Source organism: Trifolium pratense, linkage group LG2 (genome assembly GCF_020283565.1).
Source record: "Trifolium pratense cultivar HEN17-A07 linkage group LG2, ARS_RC_1.1, whole genome shotgun sequence".
NCBI lineage: Eukaryota > Viridiplantae > Streptophyta > Magnoliopsida > Fabales > Fabaceae > Trifolium > Trifolium pratense.
Window position 1 is genome coordinate 15,532,291 of NC_060060.1, and position 22,117 is coordinate 15,554,407.

General features: G+C 32.8%; 1 protein-coding gene across 10 annotated transcripts; it reads right to left on the minus strand.

The window, feature by feature from the left end:
* Positions 1-1,088: 1,088 nt before the first annotated feature.
* LOC123907542 (pectin acetylesterase 8-like) lies at positions 1,089-10,874 on the minus strand. 10 transcript variants are annotated; one of them, XR_006809268.1, is made up of 18 exons: positions 10,563-10,873; positions 9,728-9,849; positions 9,290-9,372; positions 9,054-9,183; positions 8,896-8,975; positions 8,685-8,771; positions 8,483-8,607; positions 8,321-8,381; positions 8,106-8,159; positions 7,933-8,010; positions 7,695-7,800; positions 7,444-7,589; positions 7,122-7,244; positions 6,723-6,797; positions 2,123-2,185; positions 1,970-2,030; positions 1,535-1,675; positions 1,089-1,242 (listed from the first exon to the last, which is right to left on the minus strand). XR_006809268.1 is itself a non-coding variant. In XM_045957844.1 (17 exons), the coding sequence occupies exons 2-16, from the start codon at positions 9,846-9,848 to the stop codon at positions 2,019-2,021; spliced, it is 1,344 nt and encodes a 447-aa protein (XP_045813800.1). In that variant the 5' UTR covers position 9,849; positions 10,563-10,873; the 3' UTR covers positions 1,089-1,675; positions 1,970-2,018. The 10 variants fall into 10 exon arrangements, 5 of the variants coding, with proteins under 5 accessions (XP_045813800.1, XP_045813802.1, XP_045813801.1 ...); XR_006809265.1 differs by having other exon boundaries at positions 1,089-1,249; XR_006809267.1 differs by having other exon boundaries at positions 1,089-1,261.
* Between the last annotated feature and the right edge of the window lie 11,243 nt (positions 10,875-22,117).

The window sequence follows — 22,117 nt, forward strand, 5'->3', positions numbered from 1 at the left end:
CTCATATTTTAAAATTTGAAAATTCTGTTGGATCTTGTTTGCTCGAGTAATGTAATGAGGATTAGGTGTCATGATAATTGAGCCACTTAAAAGAAATACTAACCCAAGTTTGTCAGATATACTGTTTCGGAAGGGTAAAATATCGTTTTTTTCCGCATCCAAAGACAACCATGTGTTTTTTCCGTCTAAAACCGTGCATTTGAATGAACTCGGCTTGAAGAAATCATTGGAAAGATAAAAATAGTTCGAATTTTTCTCTTCCTCCCCCCTATCATTCTCTTATCCCTCTGAAATTCTGTTTTTACCCTTGAAATTAAAGTTCGGAACATAGATTCCGAACTTTTTTTAGTTTTAAAAAAAATCCATAATGGCATGTCCCGTTAAAACACACTAAAAAAAGTTCAGAGTCTATGTTTTTGGACTTTATTGCCAGGGGCAAAAACAGAATTTCAGGGGATAAGATAATGATGGGAGGAAGAGAAACCTTCAAACGGTTCTCTAGTCTCTACTTCGTGTGAACCTTTCCTTAAAGCCATATAATCGAAGAATTGAACAAACAGGTATTGCTTTTCACACCCCTTTTTTCTAAACACACCAGCTCCTTTACCATAATACACCACCTTAGAATAAATTGCATGTTTTTCCTCTATCTAGAATTTAAATTTCACTATTTTGTTTGTTTGTATCTCCTCCTCTAACCTTAGCCGTCACCGTTTTTTCTCTTCTTCTTGATCTACTAGAGAGAGGTGATTTAGGGTCAATTTAGGCCTAAAATCACCCCTCCAAATCGTTTTTCTTTCTATTTTAATTAAATAAGTGTGATTTCCACATATATATTTAGTATTTCTTTTGTTTGTTTTTGTGATTTCATCATCCTTTGTTTTGATTTGTCCGTCTTAGTGCGGAGTATTGTTATCCCGTCTTGGTACGGTGTTCATTTGTTTCACGTTGTAATAGGGCAATAGATTTTCTCTGTTCGATTTAGTTCACAGAAACATCCATAGTTTTAACTGTTGTATAAGAATTTATTTATACCATTTAGTGAATCTAACAGTCAAAACTATAGGTAGTTTTGTACATTGTAAGTGTCACTATTTAAATGATCACTGTCCATTGATAAAATAAAAATGATCACTGTCTTGACAGATAAGATACACAAAGAGTAAATGGAAGTAACCACCAGTAGTATATACTACAAAAAGATCTTCAGATGCAGCATTCTAAAAGATTCTTCTGCCAAAACTGTTAACTGCCAAACGAACTGATCAGCAGTTACAATACAATAACACTAGATGTCGGGCGAATGTTAATTTATATATGTTGAACTAAGAGATGAATATTGAAAGAAAAACAATGGAGTTACATAAGCAGTTTTTTCTTTGCTCTAAATATCATTATATTGCACCTATACCAGTAGGATTTGCGAACCTTGTACTAAGCCAATTACTATCAATTTGTTTCATATTATAAACCATTTAAGATTTTGATATGTGAATTTGGGAAATTGCAGCTAAAAATCTTACACTGATTGTACCTAACAAAGTAACAATGAAGCTTTCTGTCTGTGGAGTATATGCAAGTCTATATGAAGTATGAAGTGATTTGAGTTATTGGGATTGGCTTGCTTTCCTTCTTCCTCAGCATTGTCAGCATCCCTTTGATATATCCATTATTTCTAAAACAACAAAGAAAGATCCAAAAGAGCAATATTAGTTCTTCTAACAAGTCAACGTGAAATTTACCAGACATCATTTAAAAAGTTTCAAGAAGAAATAGGTCAACTTCCTCTCCCACTGATAGTACTAGAAAGAAGTTTTAAAAGAAATCACAGAAAACCTTTATAACCTCAAAGAAATCAGGTTAAACACGTTCCAACAATTTATTTTAAAAATAATCATAAAAAAGAATTTGTTTGACAAAACAAACAATAAAAACAAAGTTCATATCAATCATAACTCAGAAATCATACTTGTAAGGCGAAATGGTCCGGTTGGGTCAAAATCAGCAAATATAAGCTTTTACAGGATGATCTACAAGATGCAAGAACCATATGAAAGTCAGTCATTTGCAGCATTTACAAACTAAACATATAAGTTAACAGCTTTTACATTGATATGCTTACCAGAATAACCAACGTTTGTAAAAGCCAACCAGTTCTGATGCACAAAAGCTCAATCCATTGTGCCTGATAAGGAATTAAAAATTAAAAATGAGAAATGGTTCAAGAACAAGATCATAATTCACTGTTATTGAGTAAATATAATGTAGTGGAAAAATAAATAAGTTCCATCAACAAGATCATAATTAAAATTAAGAAAATTTTGTTTCATTATCAATCACAATTGAAACCCACATCCACATCATATATATCTGATACTAATTATGATTCAAAGTTCATGAAGACTTGTTGCATGGCTTTAATTTTTAAAATTCAGACACATTATACGACATGTTTGTACTTAGGTTCCGCCGGCGAAAGTGAACGAAATAGTGATAGACAGAAACAATTTTTTATTTTTTTTGGCAAAATCAAAAGGAATATTATTTAACATATAAGACTCACAAGCACAAGACATGCTAAGTGAAAAAATATTACACCCAAAATAAGAACAAGAACAGTACGTCTCGCCTGAACAATTCTCTTACTTCTAACACCAAGAAATAGTGACAGTAAAACAATGGTTTTCTCAGAGACAATTAAAACAGACCCTTAATTCCCCTGGCCTCCTCCATTGCCTAATACTTAAGCAAAAATTCAGCATAATATTTGACAGAAAAAAAAAATGTTTCACTAGTTCCTCTACTATTCCCACAATTTATGTTCTTCCTCATCCTTTACTATCCCATCACATAGTTCATACCAACAGAATACAACAACTGCACACACATCAAATGGAATCCATTACCAATGCATCAATACACCACTTTAGCCATACCTCACCTTCCTTAATCAGTACAACATCTATTTTGCTTCTAAAAAATTATAGACTACGCCTAGATTCCTTGGATGCAGCCACCATTGAGAGATAACTATAGGTTATTTGCTTTAATTTTCAGCCAGTTCCTTGGGACATTTTTTACTTCTTCCACTAATTTGTCCACATTCACTTCATTGTTGTGAAAAACTTCTCCATTTCTCGCCTTCCAAATTACACAAATACAAACAAACCATACCACTTGGCTAATTGAACTAGTGATTTAAAATTGTGACATTTAAGAAGTATTTAAGTTAGTTTAGAATAGTAGGCGAGTATATAGAAGTATTTAAGTTAGCTATATTCAAACATTTTTCCTCGACCGATCAATCCAGCAAATTGATTAAAATGATCACCCCCTTCATTATGCAAAAATGAGCTAACACCAATCCACTACCATACACTGGCAAACACCTGACACTCAAAGAATAGATGAGACACCGGTTCCTCTCCATTACAACCTTCAACTCAATGAGTCAAATTTTGACTAAGTACCCCTCTCTTACTTAAATTGTCCTTTGTAGCAACTTTGCTTTGAAGTATTCTCCAAATAAGCAATGAAACTTTGGAAGGTATGTACTTATGCCAAACTCATGCATAAGTTGGCCATATTTATTATTCCTGACAATAACCATCTTATAAGCATTTCTTACCGAATAAATTTTTGACATTCCATCTACCCAAGACCACTTATTTTCCTCTTTCACCTTTAACTCCACCTTTTCTGTTACCTCCTTCAATTCATTCAATGAAACCAATTCCTGTTGAGCCAGCTCTCTACTACTCCACCTCAAACCCTCCAGTCCACCACTATATTTACTTCCCCTGCCTTGCTCAATTTATCAAGTAACACACAAAAATGTTGACTAAAACAATTTTTCAGAATCCCCCCTCACTCCAATAGTCATTCCAAAAGGTAGTCTCCATACCATTACCAATCTCCTGTCTAAATCTAGATGAAAACCATTGATTTTGGAAATCCTGCACCCCTTTGTCCACCTGATTAGCATCTTTCCCCCCATGAACTTCCTCTAATGTCTTCGATGATTATATCTTCACTTACACCATATTTATTAGCTAACACTGTACCAAAGCCCCTCACTCCCAGATATTTTTTTTCATTTACATTTTCCTATTAGTGTTAGATTGAATGTCCTTCTAGTTCTAAGTGCTCCCTCTTATTTTGTCAGACAAACCTTATCTCATTTGACCTAATATATTTTCCTAGCTTCCTCACTCCCCCCCATATAAACTGTTTAAAGAGAGATTCAAGATTATAGATAATACCTGACGGAGCCTTGAAGAGAGGAAGTAGACTAGCAGCCCCGACAAGAGTGATTTGATGATTACAGCACGACCTCCAATGGAAAGGTGTTTATTCTTCCAACCTGACAACCTATCTCTCACGGCATCTAACACGGTTTGCCACATTGAACTTTTTCTTGGATTTTCCCCAATTGGCAATCCAAGATATGTAAAAGGAAGACTACCTATTTTGCAATGTAGCCTCGAAGCTGCCTCTTCAAGCCAGGTAGGAGATATATTTATCCCAACCAGTGGACTTTTGTATAAATAGCATCTCACACCTGCCATCAACTCGAATAGATAAATGATTGATTTTATGGCAAAAATATTCGACTCACTCTTATCACCAATAATCAAAATGTCATCTGCGTATTGTAAGTGAGAAATTTGCTCATCATTCCCTTCAAATCTGAAACCTGAGAACTGTCCCAACTCCACAATCTTTCTCATCATCAAATTAAAAGATTCTATTGCTATGAGGAAAAGAAATGGTGATAATGGATCCTCTTGTCTTAGCCCACAACCCATTTCAAATTCTTCTATGGGACTACCATTCACTAGGGCCGAGATTGAGGCAGCCTTTAGACATTCTGAGATCCATTCCCTCCATCTAACATCAAATCCCATTTTCTCCATGACATAATCTAGATACTTCCAATCAATTGAATAGTAAGCCTTTACGTAATTCAATTTAAACATAATTACCTCTTTTTTCTTCCTTTTCGCCTCATCCACTACCTCATTTGCAATACGAACTCCATCCATGATTTCTCTCCCACCTACAAAGATAGACTGAGGTTTCGATATAACCAAGCCAATAACACGCTCCAACCTATTTGCCAAAACTTTCGATATCACCTTATATGCATCCAACTAACGAAACACGTCTAAAATCCGACACTCCCACCGGATTATACTTCTTTGGAACAAGCACTACAAACGAACAATTCACACCTTTAACCAGTCGTCCATTAGTATGAAACTCCGTCATTACTCTCAAGAAATCTACCTTAATATCCTCCCAAAACTCCTTCACAAACTCGAAATTAACTCCATCTGGACCCGGATTCTCTAAACTCTCACAATCCCAGACCGCATTTCTTACCTCCTCTTCCGAGAAAACGTCTATCAACGCCGCATTAACCTCCGCTTCAATTCGTTTAAAATTGAAGCGCTCAGGTACAGGTCTATTTCCTCTTTTAGCATGAAATTGGGTTTTGAAGTGTTCAAATATTGCATCTATTCCTGCTACTCTGTTACTGTTCATTTCTAGGTATAACATTTCATTTTCTTTACTACTTCTATTAATGCTTCCATGGAAGCACGTACCTTCCCTCAGCCATGTTGATCTGGATTTCTGCCGATAGCTGAGTTTGCTGAACGAGGTAAACGACAACATATGTTATCAACGGAAAATGAAAACTAATTTTTACGATGAAGCTGAGTTTCGCACTCACTGCCACGGCCGCGGTGGCGAGTAGCGACGGCGAGTAACGACGGTTATCGGAGGAGTTCAAGAGAAGAAGAAGAATTATTTTACCGCTCAAGCGTTTGAACTTTGAATAAAACCCTAATTTTGCGATAATGGTATTAATTAGTCAATAAGATAATTGTTTTTAAAGGAAACTACATTAATTAAGATTCTTTCTTGGCTGAAAATTCTATTAACTCAGATGATTGAAGTTCAAATCTCGGCCTCTGCATATATAATGTAATGTCCAACTGAGTTAAGTTGTTCGGATGTTTACTCACAACTTGAGAATTTTTTCAGCTTCCCACAAACATCATACACGAACACTGGCACCGATAATATTTTTAAAAAATGATGTAATTTAATATAATCAAAAGTGTCAATTTTGAACACCGACGTATGTCCGACACCGAGACACGTCTAATCCGAGAAATGTCCGTGATTTGTATGAGTAAGTTCCTCCCCACAAAAGCCACATACACTACTTGGGTTAATTAACGGTCATGTTAACAATTTCTTAAAAATATTGTTTAAAGAACCCCATAAAAGTATTGTAGCATCATCTCTTTGTAATTTATTTTGCATATTCCCTCTTGTCTAGTCCTCTTTGCTCATTCATTTATGCTTCATAAATTTCAGTGAAGAACTTGGATTGCATTCAATGCTAGTTGACCATATTTGAAATCTGGTTTCTGTTATACTATTATTGTTCCCTAATGTCAAACACAAAAATTAGCATGAAATTTCACTTCAGATTAAAAGACATTGATTTTTATTTTTGTCAAATAACCTAGTAGCCAGAAATTTCACTTTAAAGATGAATAAGTGGAGTGTCCGAGGTTCAAACCCCGGCTCCTGCATATATAAGGCGATGTCCCTACCAACTGAGTTAAGCTCACGGAGACAAAAAGCATTGATTTGATGTGTGACATTTCTACATTGGTAATGCAGAATACTGGAGTTAAACTCACCTTGTTTGATAGTTTCGAAAAACTGGGCTTTATAGCTGATGCATCTGATGAAGTTCCTTTGGTGGTGTCATTTTTCTAAACATTCACACAACATGTAAACCTCTTACAATTACAAATCAAGTAGCAGTAACATATTGAAAAAAAATATACTATCCTATTTTTTTATTGAAGAATATACTAACTCTGATGTTAAACAATTAATGATGGACGCGCCCAGCACACAAGTTTAGTGCCGTGGCGACATTTTTTTATATTGATGGCTTGATAAATTTGTAAAAAATAATCATATTTTTCTTATTCAATCACTAGCTAAAACCAATAATTGTGGTTTTATAAAAATAATGGAATATATATATGCTATGTATAAATGGATTGAATTTTGATGAAATGAATCTATACTCCTGGGTTTTCTTGTGGTTCAAAAACGCGGTTGTGACAGCTCGGATTGCAAGGGTAAGGACAATCTATTTGATGGAAAAGCCTTCTTTCAAAAAACCAGTCTGCTACAGCTTGTGCAATGGTCTGCAAGACATGTCAACAATTCAGTTACGAAATACTTATTAGCTTGGATTCTCAGCTGTGGCTGCAGCGTCGTTGGATCTAGGCACGGTTGGATGATTTAGACCTGGATCCAACGACTCTGCAGCAACGGCAAATGATCCAAGCTGGAAACTCGTTATATGTTGTATTTTACGGAGAAAAGAATAGTGCAGTTTCTTACTGTCTTGGCCAATAATGGAGAGTCACTTAGAAACCATGTTTCTTGCGTTTCAGTTTGGCAGTGAGCATAGCAAGAGTCTATGAACATTCCTTTAGATGGAGAGTTTCCTATAACAGTTAATGCCCTTAGAAATTGCGTTCTAAAGCCTGAAAATCAGGTCGTGGTAAAATTGAAGTTAGATAAATTCTGTAATATCTTGAAGTTAAGATGCGACCACCTATGAAGGAAAAAATTAAGAACACAAAATTCACCTTGCATTAGATCAAGTTGATTAGAAGAGCAGTTGTTTATATCTAGCTTGCAGCTATGCCAATGTCCCTGAGGATCAGCAGCACCCGGCGCCAAAATGTTCTTAATCTGAAATCAAAGCAATATCTCAAGGATCAGGGAAAAGCTTTGTTGGATATCTCATGTTATCAAGAGCCAACAGAAAAACATCAATTACTACTCAAATAAACTAATTTATATTGAGCAAAAGAATAAGCTAACCTGCCATGAGTCATATGCCGCGTTTACAAAGAAGATTGGTGTGGTGATTTGTGATACAACATATTGAGGAAAAAAACACTGCAACATAGTTCAGAAGTCGGAAATATTAGTAACACCAAAAATGAAATTGCATTGCAATGGTAAGAAAATAGAACTATAGTTCACAAACTTACCAGCCTTGGATTGAGTCTTGAAGTGCATGACTTAGGCAAATTCTTTGCAGAGCCCTAATAGAAAGAAAAGAAAATGAAAATCAGATTATAATATTTTAGATAGAAAGATTCATTCAAATGAAAGGTATAAAAGATATGTGGCAGTTTTTTGTGTAGAAACACAACATATGCAAGTGTTATCTAATATTGCAAATGATCAGAGTTAAGAAGGTTACATGTGTTGTAACAACTTGACTGAAGAATTGTTCGATGTGCTGTGTTCCAGATACATCCCTTCTGTTAAAAGTAACAACATATTGAATCATATGAGATGATTAAGGAACTTCCAAAAATTTATGAAAATATTAAATAAGAAGCATAGTCTAGGTGCTGCTTACGCGTTGATAAAGTAACCAGCATCTGAGAGACATTTCACTCTAGCCCCGCTCGGTAAAAGAGCTCGAAAGCGATCACAATGAAGTATTGAAGTCAATCCACCAGCTGAACATCCTGAGATAATAGCCTGTAGTTGCAAGTTCTGGTGAGACGAGGATAACAAATAAAGAAGAAAAAAGTGGCAAATCATTAATGTTATCATACATTTTGAGCATTTTTCATTCCTTTTGCTAACAACTCCTCCATGACAGCATTGAAAACTCTTGCTCCTCTGAAGTGCAATTTTGTTACCTGATTTACACATGAATTTCACTTAAAAAAAGAAAAAATATATAGGAAATCTTTATACTAAAAGGTTATATTTTCTTGACATGTACGTAGATTTTGAAATTCCTATGAATTTTGTAAAACTTACTGGATTGACTGCTTCTACGTCGCCAGTAAAAGATGAACCATCACAATATCGAACCTTGATTCTGTTCCAATTGTAGAAATCTGCAATTCAAAACATTCATTAAAACAAAACAAGGGATTCATGCCTAAAAACAAGTTCCATTGACTAGTATAAAATACCTGGATTAAATTGTCTCCTGCCATTTAAAATTCCTGAAAATGCAATTTGATTAGCCATTTTCTTAGATGAACCTAAACGATTCGTCTTGCGACCAAGGCAAGTAGTGACATTATTGCACCATCCTCCTCCCTAACAAAATCAAAATTGAAGTTCATGGCCAATAAAAGAGAATCTTCCATGATTTGTCCAAAAAAAGTAAAACACTATTGATGGCAATTTGTAGAACAAGACAAACCTCAAATTGAACTAACCAACTGTTTAGTCCTGTTCCATATCCTTTATCTAAATGGTAAGCTGGTGGACTACCATCCAGACAAACTGCAAAATATTTCAAATTTCGACTTTTCGATTATCATAAACATCAATCAAAATAGTAGACATGAGTTTATATACTATACTAGCATAAGCACCTGTGTTTGGATTGATTCATTTGACAAGTCGACAAGCTGTTTTCAGCTTATTTCCATTAGCTTACCATGATAGCTTATGGAAAAAAGCTTATACGAAAACAATTTGACTTTATTTTATCTTTTGTTATTGAAATAGCTTATATATAAGCACTTATATGATAAGTGTTTATACTATAAGTGCTTAACTAATTTGTTTATTCAAACAGGACTCAGTAAAGCTAACTATAAACAAACACACAGGAAAAGAAGGAAAAACTCCTAACCGGCTCCTTTTAACACGGCGTTGTGGACATAAGTGATTGGTACATAAGCAGCTTCTGTCTTGAGCCATACCAGTACAAACACCAGAAGGTTTAACCATTGGCATAATCTTGTCCTCTCCATTCTACACAAATACAGAAAATATGAAACAATAAATCTATGGTAATAAGGCTAGTGGATACCCTTAATAAGAAGGAAAAAAGTTATTCATTTTGAAGTCTTGCATTGAAAGATAAGCAGAAAAAGAGAATATTGGATTTTTTTTTTTTTTGAGGAATTCAATGTCCTTATCAACCTATATTCATGAAAACTATTATTTCTTTGTCAAAAGCAATATGGAATATTTCAACTTTATATCATGATCTTTGGACCAGTGAATTGCTTCTTCCAAAGGGTAACTCAAAATTCAATCTAATTCAATAAATACACAAACTACTATTGTCTAAAAAAGTATATCAAGCCTATATATCAGAATCACCGTGATTTTCCAAAAGCTATACTCAGTAGCTTCTACAAAATCACGGTGGATCAACGTGATTCTGACATACTCCCTATGATACCAAACATATATTAAACCTCAAATGGTTTAGGCAAATCAAACTAACTACAATGCCCCGGTGAAAAATCAAATCCAAAAAACTTGCATTTTCAATTATGAATATCAATTATCAGAAACACACAAAAATAAAAAAGAAAAAAACTTTCACTTCAATATAGTAATAGTATCACCTAAAAGTAGAAAAAATGAATCATTGATCCAATACATACCCAATAACATATATTAGATTCTGAAGGCAAAAACAGAAACTTTATTGAAACCCCAGAAACAAAGTGTACCTGAATTGAAGAATGGAGCGAAAACAAAGTTTGTTGAGGTGAATGTGATATAGCTTGTAAAATGGAGAAACAAACAATAAGAAACAGAATGTATGTAACTAACAATAACAAATAAAGAATGTTGATGTATAAGTCACTTTTATGTGACGCAAATGGTGAAGAAGGTGAGTGGAATGAGAAGTGGCTGTTGAAATTCTTATTATTAAAGTTAAAGAATTTGTGTTGTGGTTGATGAATGGTGAGAATGAGAACAGAGTTTGTTGTGCAGAGAACCCAAGAACCGACAGTCACAGAAACAAACCATAGTGAATTAAAAATGTGTATAATTTATTTATGGGTCATGTTAACATGTGCACAAAAGGCACATGTTAAGGTTCTAAATATAGAAAATTGCATTTATTGTTAGAAAAAAATTTAATGTTTAAGAAGTTAAATGCACATATTTCAATATATTATTTCTACTTTTGCTTTCTTAACATGTGCCTTTGGTGCACATGTTAACATTTTCCTTTATTTATTTATATGTGCTTTTTTTAGAGCACACAATAGTGAAGTGACAGGACACACTACGCAGCTTTCTTTGATTTTTTTTTTCCAACACCTTAAAAAGGCAAGGTTCAGAGTTTAGGTTTTACTTACGTCACGCGATTTGAATCAGATTAGACGGTCTATTAAGTCGGATATAAATGGTGGAAAAAAAACTCAGAATTTTTTATATGTAAACTTGAAGGTCTCAGGTTCGATTCCCCCTGATACTAATTTCGGTGGGCTAAGTTCAAACAGAGCAAAAAACTCTGTCTTTAAATGTGACCCTCGCAAGTGGGCGGTAGAATTGATCCTTGAATTAGTCGGTCCTAAGGCCGGATACCAAGTTTTCAAAAAAAAAAAATCACAAAAAATAAAAAAACTATAAAGATTTTTTTTTATACCGGTAAATTGTATATTTGTGAAAATATACTCCCTCCCGTCCTAAATATAAAAGAAAATATATTTTAGATTCATTGAGAATTTAATGTAAGACCAAATATATTAGATTGTCTTTTTTTTTACAAGAAAATATATTAGATTATCAATAAATTTAAAAATTAGATTTTTTCTTATATTTAGAATCGGACACAGTATATATTTAGTATCTTTTATATTAAATTAGAGGCTTTGGCTTGGCTAACATGGAAGATTTGATGAAGTCTTCCATGATGCACAGTTGTAAAAAGTATGATAACGAATACGAATTTTACAAAATTCACCGCTGGATTGAAAGATTATATCATATAGATCATTCATAATTTTTTTAAAGAAATTAAAAATCATTTGATATGTCATTGAGACTCATCAAGATTAACGGTATTTAATAAAAATCCATAAACCGTTAATTTTGATCGGTCTCAATAACATATCAAATAATTTTTAATTTCTTTAAATATTTTTTATGAATGATCTACATGATATAAACTTTCAATCCAACGGTGAATTTTATAAAACTCGTATATTTGTTATAATGTTTTTTTACAACTTGTACACCATGGAATACTTCATCAAGTCTTCCATGTTAGAACTTGCCTATATCAAACTATCTCTTAAAATTAAATTAATATATTGTTAGTCTTTACAAAATTATGAACTTTTAAGTTTAGGCACTTGAAAATAGGGATTATATTGATAAACCGCTAAGTTGTGTATTTTATATAGGGAATATTTCGAGGGTTAAAAATATTTTCAAAATAAGGATTATTCTTATAAAGTGCAATGTTATGGAGAACTAAAATTATAATTTAAATTTAATAGAGTCTCAACTTAAAAGTAACTTCTTTTTTTTTATGTTACCTTGACATTGGTACGAAGTTTCCATATGTATGAGTCATAAATCGAACCATTGACCGCATGCTTAATAAAATCAATACCTTTAACACGTGGACAATTGATTATTGGTAAAAAGAACTTAATTTTATAAAACAAAAACATATTTAACCATATTTTATATTAAATATTATTATGATTTGTTGATTTATTTATTTATGATGAGTTTATGTGTATATATATCCCTATAAAAAATAATTAATAATAATTTTTTATTTATCAAATCATCATCACTCAAAAAATTATGATATGTTGAATGTTCGATATTATTAAAACCCTACCATCTTTGTACCCTATTTTATAATCTCTATTATTAACACTAATTTCATAAATAAAGGCAATTATATTTCTGAAACTTGTAAAATATATTGAGGGTCCATTTTTTTGACAGGATAACATATTCTCTGTGTTTATTTATATATATTTTGTATATAAATTATTAATTTTTGTATGATACACTTTTTTTAATTTACATAGATTAAGAAAATTGTATAAACGAAATAAAAGAGAAAGTAGTAATATTGTTTTTATCATATATTATTATTATTTTCTTTGGTAACCAAATAGTTTGGTTAAATATTCATCTCTTAAGATGTAGAAGATTTCTTTGGCTACCATTTTATTATGTAAAAGCACGCAACTATAGAGACTAATCCCTCGAGCCTTGTGAGATTCAAATGGATGACAAACTCTCCTATGAGTTTTAACACTGTTACATGCCTAAGTCAGGGATCGAACTCAAAATTTTGGTTAAGCTAGAAGAGACCCGCGCCATCTCAACTAAGTGCTCTTGGGTAATTAGCTACCATTAAAACATTCCACCTCCCATTTTATTTTAAAAAATCACTCTTGTGTTTCTATAAAGAGAAGAGAGTAGTAGACACACACAGCTCATGAGGAGTAAACATGGTACACAGTTGGAGTACGATAGCTATAGCTTTTCGACCATGTATGTATGAACGAGGAATGTGAATCCCATGATTGGATTTTCGGAAAGTTGAGGTGGCTAGAGCATTGTGTTTTTTTAAGCAATTTTTTATACTTTTCGAAAGTTGCTAATATATGGTATGGTGGTACATCTACAACTGGCACACGATTGACGGTGCGGTGCTTTCTTAAATGTCACAATTTTATATCACTAGTTCTATAAATAAATAAATAAATATAGAGGAAACTATATTTTGTTTTATTAAGGGAAAAATAAAATGACAACAAGACAAACTAATGAGATGATATTTCAAGACACCCGTTGCAACCGCAAAAAGTATATGAGCTATTTAAGATTAACGTTTGACTGAACATTATATTTAGGCAACCAATTAACACAGACACAAAAATTAGCCGATTTGAAAAAATGACTAACTATCCAATATGTCCAAGAGAAGGGCAATCCCGAAGGGTATATGAAGAGCAATTCTATGCAAATGGTTGCACCAAGGCGAGTCAAAAGATAGGTGACAAAACATATGAACTGAGTTAGGGAAGAGAATTGTGAGAAATCGGCCATGCAAATAGTCTCATATTCTTAGGCACCTGAAGCTTCCATATCCAACTTCAAGAAACAATAGGGTCACCTTGATGCACTAAACGAGAGTCTAACCGGAATGTGATAGGTAGCTCAACTGGTTGAATTAATTGAGTTAAGAGTTAAAAGAGTTGGAGGTTCAGGGTTCACATCCTAGCAAGGTGTAAAAAACTATTTGCATGCCTTATAAATCTCATTAGATGAATCATTCCAAATCAGAAAATCATCCTAATTATTGTCCAAAGAGACGCTTCTAAGGTTATCCCTAATGAGACTAGAAAACTATCATTTTGGATATGACATTATAAGTTTAAGAATTATAAAGTTGCTCATTTTGGATATGAGATTATAAGTTTAAGAATTATAAAGTTGATCACTACATGTACGTCAATGCACAATTTTGATCACTTATATTTTTAATTGTCTTTTAGTAAAAATTATAAAAATCTAATATTTTGAAAATACTCATCAAAACAAATTGAACAAGATCTTATATGTTAATATTTACATTTATATATTATTAAAAAAATACGGTCAAAACAAGGTAAATGAATAGTATATTTTTGTTAAACATGATCTTATAATTAGGGGCGGACGTAGTAATAGTTTACTCATAAATAAAAAATACCTATAGTTGATTGGTTATGCCCATTATCCAATTCCTATGTACATGTCAAATAAAACCTACATTTTCGTCCAACCTTCTTTTGTTGTTTTTCTCTTGCATCCTTTGTGTCAACTACCAAACTCTCAAAAGTATTTTCTTAAACCAACACATCCGCAAATGCTAACATGTTCCTAATAGTCCAATAAATATTTGTTGTTCATGAATTTAATACTAGTACATTATTAGTGGATGAATCTAAATTATTATTGCCTATAAAATCAGCCAAGAATTTCCCTTTTATGACATTTGTGAACAATCCGTGAAGTCAACAAACAAAGACAGATAACACAAGACATGTGTTTGGGTTTTGCTTTAAACAATAGAAGTTGTAATGTGCACCAACATAGATTGTTTTATAAAGCATGATACATTTTATGTCAAAAAAATAATGTCTTTTGTCACATATCATGTTATTCCATGAAAATATATACAATTCAACTACAGATCTTATTTGTACGGTGGATAATTTTGATAAGTCCGAAAATTAATAAGAGATGAGTACCGAAGAATTCACGATATATAATACTTCATCGGTTCTAAGTAGGATTGAGCATGAACCCGAGGAGGTTGCCTCCATTTAGCCCATTGGTTGCACGGATGCGTGACATGTGTGAAAAGAACAATTTAATGGCTCAGATTAAACCTATAAAAAATTAATGGCTCGAAACTGATATAACCAACAACACATTGAAGCATTCGGTTGGATGCAGGTCGGATTTCGGGTCAACAATTGCGAAAAATTGGGCATGAGCGATTGCATACGAGTGGGTGCGGATCTCTAAAATTCTATCTCTCCGAAATCGAAACCGACCGAACAACCATTAAGATGCAAATTAATTTTTTCCTTCTCTACCTCTCAATCTCATATACTCATCTCTTTGTTGTTTTTATCCATCTTTGATATAAGAGAGAAATTAATGTTATATTTTTCAAAGCTTATACGTTGTAATATGTTGATGAAGGAGGTGCGAAATATATTCTAATATATATTCTAGATCTATTTTAATTTTACTTCTCTTATACTTGATCTTTATTGTCTTTAGATCTACATATTTGAAACAAAATAACTGCATCTCACACTCTTTTGTTTTTTTTTTTTAATTTAGTTCGTCATCTTTTTGTTGCATTGTGTACGAGGTATTAAACTATTTGAAAATTAACAATTTTTGAATAATGGAGGAGTTTTAAATGTAAACAAAGTTTCAATCTAAGCCGTAATAACCGACCCGTTCAACCCGCCACACATACGACCCGACACCCGAACAAACCGTAGATATAGACGGTCAGAATTGAGTCCAAATTAAATGGTTGTTGTTTTTATCGGTTTGATGATTTTCGGCTCGAATTCAACCGAAGCCGACCGATTCTCCGGGCTAGTTAAAAAAAACAAATTTAGTTGATTACTACTCCCTCCATCTCAATTTGATCGACACAGTTGACTGTTGTGCACTATTCACACATATTGCTTTGACCTTATTTTTCTACTAATAAACAAAAATAAATATTAGCATATAAATGTTGTTTGATTCGTCTCGATGAGTATTGTCAAAATATCAAATTTTTATAATTTTTACTATTATACAATTAAAAATATTAATCATCAAAGTTATGCATCGACATGCGTGATACAGTCAACTGTGTCAATCAAATTGGGACAGAGTAATTCACATCGATTAAAAAAATGTATAAATAAAATAGAGAAATTGATAATTTGCCTACACCCAACAGAAAAATGACAAATTAAACCCTATATAATGGCAATTGGCAGCTGAAAAAAATAGGTGCATTGCACGGAACCTGTGATGTGTGTACTAAAAAGAAGAAATGTAAAAAGGCCTACCTAGCTAGCTAGCTGTATTTGAGGAGTTAAAATGTCACAAACTTCATTTGTTGAGATCAGTTGGTTTAACTAACAAAGAAGAAAAGAGCCAACAACTGCACCTGTCATGTTGTTAATTTGCTCTTGCATCTAATCATCTTATCTTAATAGAGTAAATGTTAACATCAAAGAGCTAATTGGGGGAATTGGTTTGGCACCAATTGTAACACAGCTAGATTTATTAGTACTTTTCTGCCTACCTTGATAAACTTAATTGACCGGTTTATGAGTTTTTGTAGGAGTTGAATTTGATATCTAGAAAATATTACTCCATCTTTAATTAATTATAAATAAAAATCAACTTTTTATTCATTGAATAATCGATATATATGATCTATAGTATCTATCAGATGCATCAGTTCTTCAATAAAGTTATACATTGGTTAATTCAATAGGTTAGCTCGCTACAAGAAAACCCCCTATGCCCACGGCGGTTTTTCAAAGTAGAGAATAATTTTACCTACAGACGTCTAATAACCGTCACTAAAAATTGAGTTTTACTTTTTATTTATTTAATTTTAATTTAGTTTATTATTAGTTCATCGATATCAAGTTTACATCTTCACTACATTTTTTTTATAATAGCGCTATTATAAAAAAAAAAAAAAAAAAAAAACTCAATTGATAGTGAGAGTTTAAAGATCTTAATACTTACACGTCGACTTGTTGAAGTGGTTCAACATATTGGTATTATGTGTTAAAATGACATATATTTTGAGATTGAGAAAATGTAATTTGTAAGGATAAGATAATTTAATTTCAAAATTAATAAAATCATCTTAATATAACAGGTATCTAATAAAACACTAGTCGTTATTAAAATAATGTAATGTAATCTTATCTCAAAGCATAGATAACATTGATGTGGCTAGTAAATGGGTGTGTATGGAATATGGATATACATATTGGTTTGCAACTTGATTAAATTTAGAAGCCGTCTAGAAATTACATCAAATGATTCTAGATTTGACTCTTTTAATGCAAAACAATGATAGATACTGTATACGTCAACCAATCAACATGTATAGAAATAATAAAATTCTCTGATTGCATTAATGTTTGAAAGTGATGATCACTACAATGATTAGGCACTCTTTCATTTTTATTTTTTTTTACGTAAATCAGATATCTTCCATAAGTAACAATAGAGATTAATTTGTCAAATTCCATGAGACTCAAATATATAGACCGTAGATTTATGTTAAAAATGTGAACTTCTGTTGCGTGTTCGATCAAGTTAAATATCAAAACCAAAATACTCCCTCCGTCCCAAAATATAAGCAAAAGTGGGTTAAAAAAACTTGATGTATTTAGTTAAAGATTTGGACCAAATACATCCACTTTTGTTGACCAACTTTTGCTTATATTTTGGGACGGAGTAGTATTTGATCTAGACATCTAGTTAGAAAAACTCGCGTCATCTTATCTAATCGGGACTAGTTATTGCTTCTCTTATTTGATACGGAAGTGGAAGTGTTAACCAATATTGAATTTAAGAATTGAGAGTGCTTTATTGGTTTGGTTTGAATTTGATGTCGTTGGTTGAAAATGGCCTAATAGTAACATATTGCAGCTTCATTGGCCCCGCAAGAGTTATTGGATGGTTGTGGTGTCATTGCCAACCTCTCACATCAGTTCAAATTGCGGGGTTCACGATTTAAATGTATATCATCATTTTATTAATTGATCGACATCATTTGCATTTTCTATAACAAAGATAAAAATATGGAAATGTTAATTTTTGTTTAAAAAGATGCATATTAAATTATTAGTTTTTATATAGAAATAAGGTTTTAAAAGTTGTCATTTAATTCTGATTTATTTATGAATGATGGCAACTGCAATAGCCAATAAGTGTTTTCTATAGAATAAGATTGTTCTCCATCAAAGCGCGACGGTGTACTTGCAAATTAGGGGTGAACAAAATATCTGGTCACGTGGATAAAACTACATCTAAATCTAAAACCATATCCAATTAACCGGTTATTTATAAATAAATATAAACCAGTCTATCACAAAATGGTTGGTCATCCACTTTTATAAATCCAGTTTTTATTTGGGATGCCCAGATCTATAACCATATCCGTTGGATTACAAAAAATATAGAGATTTAGATAAATACTCCATCTTTCATCATCACCATTTTCTATTAATAAATCTATAAAAAAAAGCAAATAAAAAAAAAAAAGAAACAAAGTAAGAAACAGAACAAGGGAGAAAGAGAGAAAAGCTCTCTCCGCCGCCGCAAATCCGGCCAACCACCACCATCTCCAGCCAATCCGACCAACCACCACACCATCCTCACTCTCTCCCCCGCTCTCTCCCTCTCTCTCTCTCTCTCCCCCGCTCTCTCCCTCTCTCTCTCTCTCTCCCCCGCTCTCTCCCTCTCCCTCTCTCTCCCGCTCGCTCTCTCTCTCTCTCTCTCAGCGATTCTGATACGGTTTGGTTTTTTTTATGATATTATTGCTATAATAATCACTTATGATATAATAATAATTGCTATAATAATGAAATTGAATTTGGGTGCAAAGTGCAAACTGCAAACATTCAAGGCAGTAGTAACTATTCTGATTTTTTAATTATCTTTTAAATTTCAGGTATGAGTTTTTTTTTTTTTAAACTTTGGTTTTAAAAATTGAAAGAGAAATATTTGATTTTATGAAATAACTAGTTTTTGAAATGAGAAATAACTAGTTTTTAATTTGTATTTAGAAAAAACTGGTTTTAAACCAAATTTAAGAAAATAACCAAATTTAAACCAGTTTTACAAAAATAACCGGTTTGGTAACCATAACCAGATTTATAACCAGTTATGTAACCAGTTTGTAGAAAAATGTGGTTATGGTTATCAATCCAAATCCATTTAAGTGATTTTGGTTTGGATACGGTTTGGTTTGTAAAAATATCCGACCATGCACACCCCTATTGCAAATATACTTCGACGTGCAAGTAAGAATTTGATGAGCTTTGAGAGTTTATTTATTTATTTATTTGGAATGATAATGTGCATTGCTTTTTAGAGGAGGCGTCTCTTTTTATAGACGCTTAGAATTGTCGTTAGGAAGTTGCGCCTTTTTCGATGTTTCGTCCAGATAATTGTGTTAATGTGATAAGAGGATCCAACTTAATTTTTGGGTTTCTGTTATCTATTTTGTGGCCTCATGTTGACATTGGTGTTTGTATTTATACTTGACGCCTTATTGGAAAATTTCTCATCCCACCTACCCACTTTCTCACCACACCCCTGGAAATTCCATTTTTGCCCTTGGTCAAAAAATTCGGAACGCGTTTTCCGAATTTTTTTTGGCTTCAAAAACAACTTCGGAATGTGTTTTCCGAATTTTTTTTGGCTTCAAAAACAACTTCGGAATGTGTTTTCCGAATTTTTTCCAAATTTGAACTAAAAAAATTCGGAAAACGCGTTCCGAATTTTTTGACCAAGGGCAAAAATGGAATTTCTAAGAGTATGGTGAGAAAGTGGGTAGTGGGATGAAAAATTTTCGCCTTATTGAGCCTGCAAGTCTTAGAATTGAGCTTCTCAAAATAATAGTAGGGCATTGGAATTGTGGGCTTTGTACCATATATAAAACATTCAGAAAATTGTTGTTAAGGTCCCCATGTTTCTCACAGCCCCCCCCCCCCACAAAAAAAATTCTCCATTTTAGGCCTAGTTTGGATGGGATTCTACAATCCAAAAGGGCCTTTTATTTCGGAAACTACATTCCTATTGGGTGCTAATGGAAAATGTTACAAGGCAAGACAAGATACGCCTGAGACAAGACATAGTTGGAAAAATATCTTCTGAAATGTCATTGTAGATGAGTACGTATCTTTCGAAATGTAACTTGATTTCGGAAGATATCTTCCAATTGGTAGCGGATGGGATCCTAGGATACAAAATGTTGTTTTATTACTTTATAACAAGAAACCCGCAAACCTTCCATCATTACGTTTTTACATTGTTTTTTTATTTTTTTATTTACAAAACCACGTTTAAACTTCATCCCACTTCCAGCTTCATCAATCTAAATCCTTCCATCCACTTCAAATAACGTTTTGTGTTTTTCCGTTTTTGGTTTATGCTGAATTTTGTCTTGGTTTTGAATATATTTGTTGAACACATTGCTTTTCGAAACGTATATTCCAAAACCTTTTTTTTAATTTAAAAAGCCTTCCAAAATAGACCTATTTCCGATTGTAGGATCCCATTAAAGCCTTTATTTCAGATCCAATCTTCTAATCAAATTCAAAGGACATTTCGTCAATTTAGGGAGGACTAGAGCAATTAAGGGGGCCTTAAGAGCAATTTTTAAAGGTTCGTATGTAAAACATGTTTGAGAAATTTTCTTTAGATCCTTCAAATACTCTAGGCCCCTAAGAGAAATGACTCGGATAATTTGAAGTCCAGTTAAAATGTATGTAAAATATGACAACAAATTATTCTTCTAACAAACCATATACAAATTCTCTCAAATAATTGGTCTAAAAACTTCTCATTAAGTATTTGAGGTTAGTTAATCTAAATTGGAGAAATAGTAATACTTTTTTTTTTCTCGAAAGAGAAATAGTAATAATACCTTAAAAGATTAGAGAATTACTTTTGCCGTCTATAGATTTTCAGGCGCGCCCTTCGAAATTATCAAAATACCCTTGTCCGTTACTTAAGTAGTGAATTCTACGTTTTTCATAGAAAATTTCATGGTAGGAGGGTGTTTTTTTTTCTCTCAAAAATCTCCTTTTTATAACATCCACTACTTAAGTAGCGGATAGAGAACTAATCCGCTACTTAAGTAGGAAACTGGTAAAAATCTTGAATTTCAAGTAGGGTATTTTTCCTCAAAAATCACATTTTTATAACATCCGCTACTTAAATAGTGGATAGGGAACTAATCCGCTACTTAAGTAGAGAACTGATAAAAATCTTGAATTTCATGTAGGTATTTGTCCTCAAAATTTCTTATTTTTATAACGTCCGTTACTTATGTAGCGGAAGGGTAAAATCGAAAGGGTCTTGCTAACGAGTGCCCCCGGGGCACTCTTTAAGCATTCCATTTAAAGAAACTTTTTATTCAAAAAGTTAAACACTACAATTTCCAATGCGTTGACTTTACGCATTCCGATAAAAATTCTATAAAAAACTTACTATTTAAGGGCTTAAAGAGTGCCCCGGGGGCACTATTTAGCATTTGCCAAATCAAAAACGCGTAGGGTGCGCGAGTAATCGATAGGGTGACAAAATTAAATCTCAAAAGATTAAATTGACAGTTTGTTTTTGTTAAACCTAAGCAAAATTTGTCCATAGTTGAGCTAGGTACATCTTGGACCGGTTCATTTTGCCACAAATTCAAGTAGCCCAAAAAGTAAGTTGGTTATAGATCTGGGCCAATGTTAAACTGGAAAATGTTACCTTCACCCAACAGTTATATCTTGACACCCTACATTTTTAGTAATTTTATCCATTTTGTCCTTGCATATAAACTAAAACCATTTATTTTTCACACAAAATTTATTCAAAAGTTCCGATTTACTAGAGAAAATAAAGAGAGAGGAAGTTTTTGCGAAACCAGAACACAATCTATAGTCTATGAGTGTTCCGGTTTGTAAAATTCCATCAAAACACTTGTACA

Bases quoted from the DNA above. Each gene is read 5' to 3' on its own strand.
- LOC123907542 (XM_045957842.1), bottom strand. From the start codon at position 9,848: ATGGAGAGGACAAGATTATGCCAATGGTTAAACCTTCTGGTGTTTGTA. The intron at 8,160-8,320 runs GTAACCTTCTTA...TCTTTCTATTAG, and splicing joins GTCAAGTTGTTACAACACAT to GGCTCTGCAAAGAATTTGCC. The intron at 7,590-7,694 runs GTGAATTTTGTG...CCTGATTTTCAG, and splicing joins TCAACTTGATCTAATGCAAG to GCTTTAGAACGCAATTTCTA.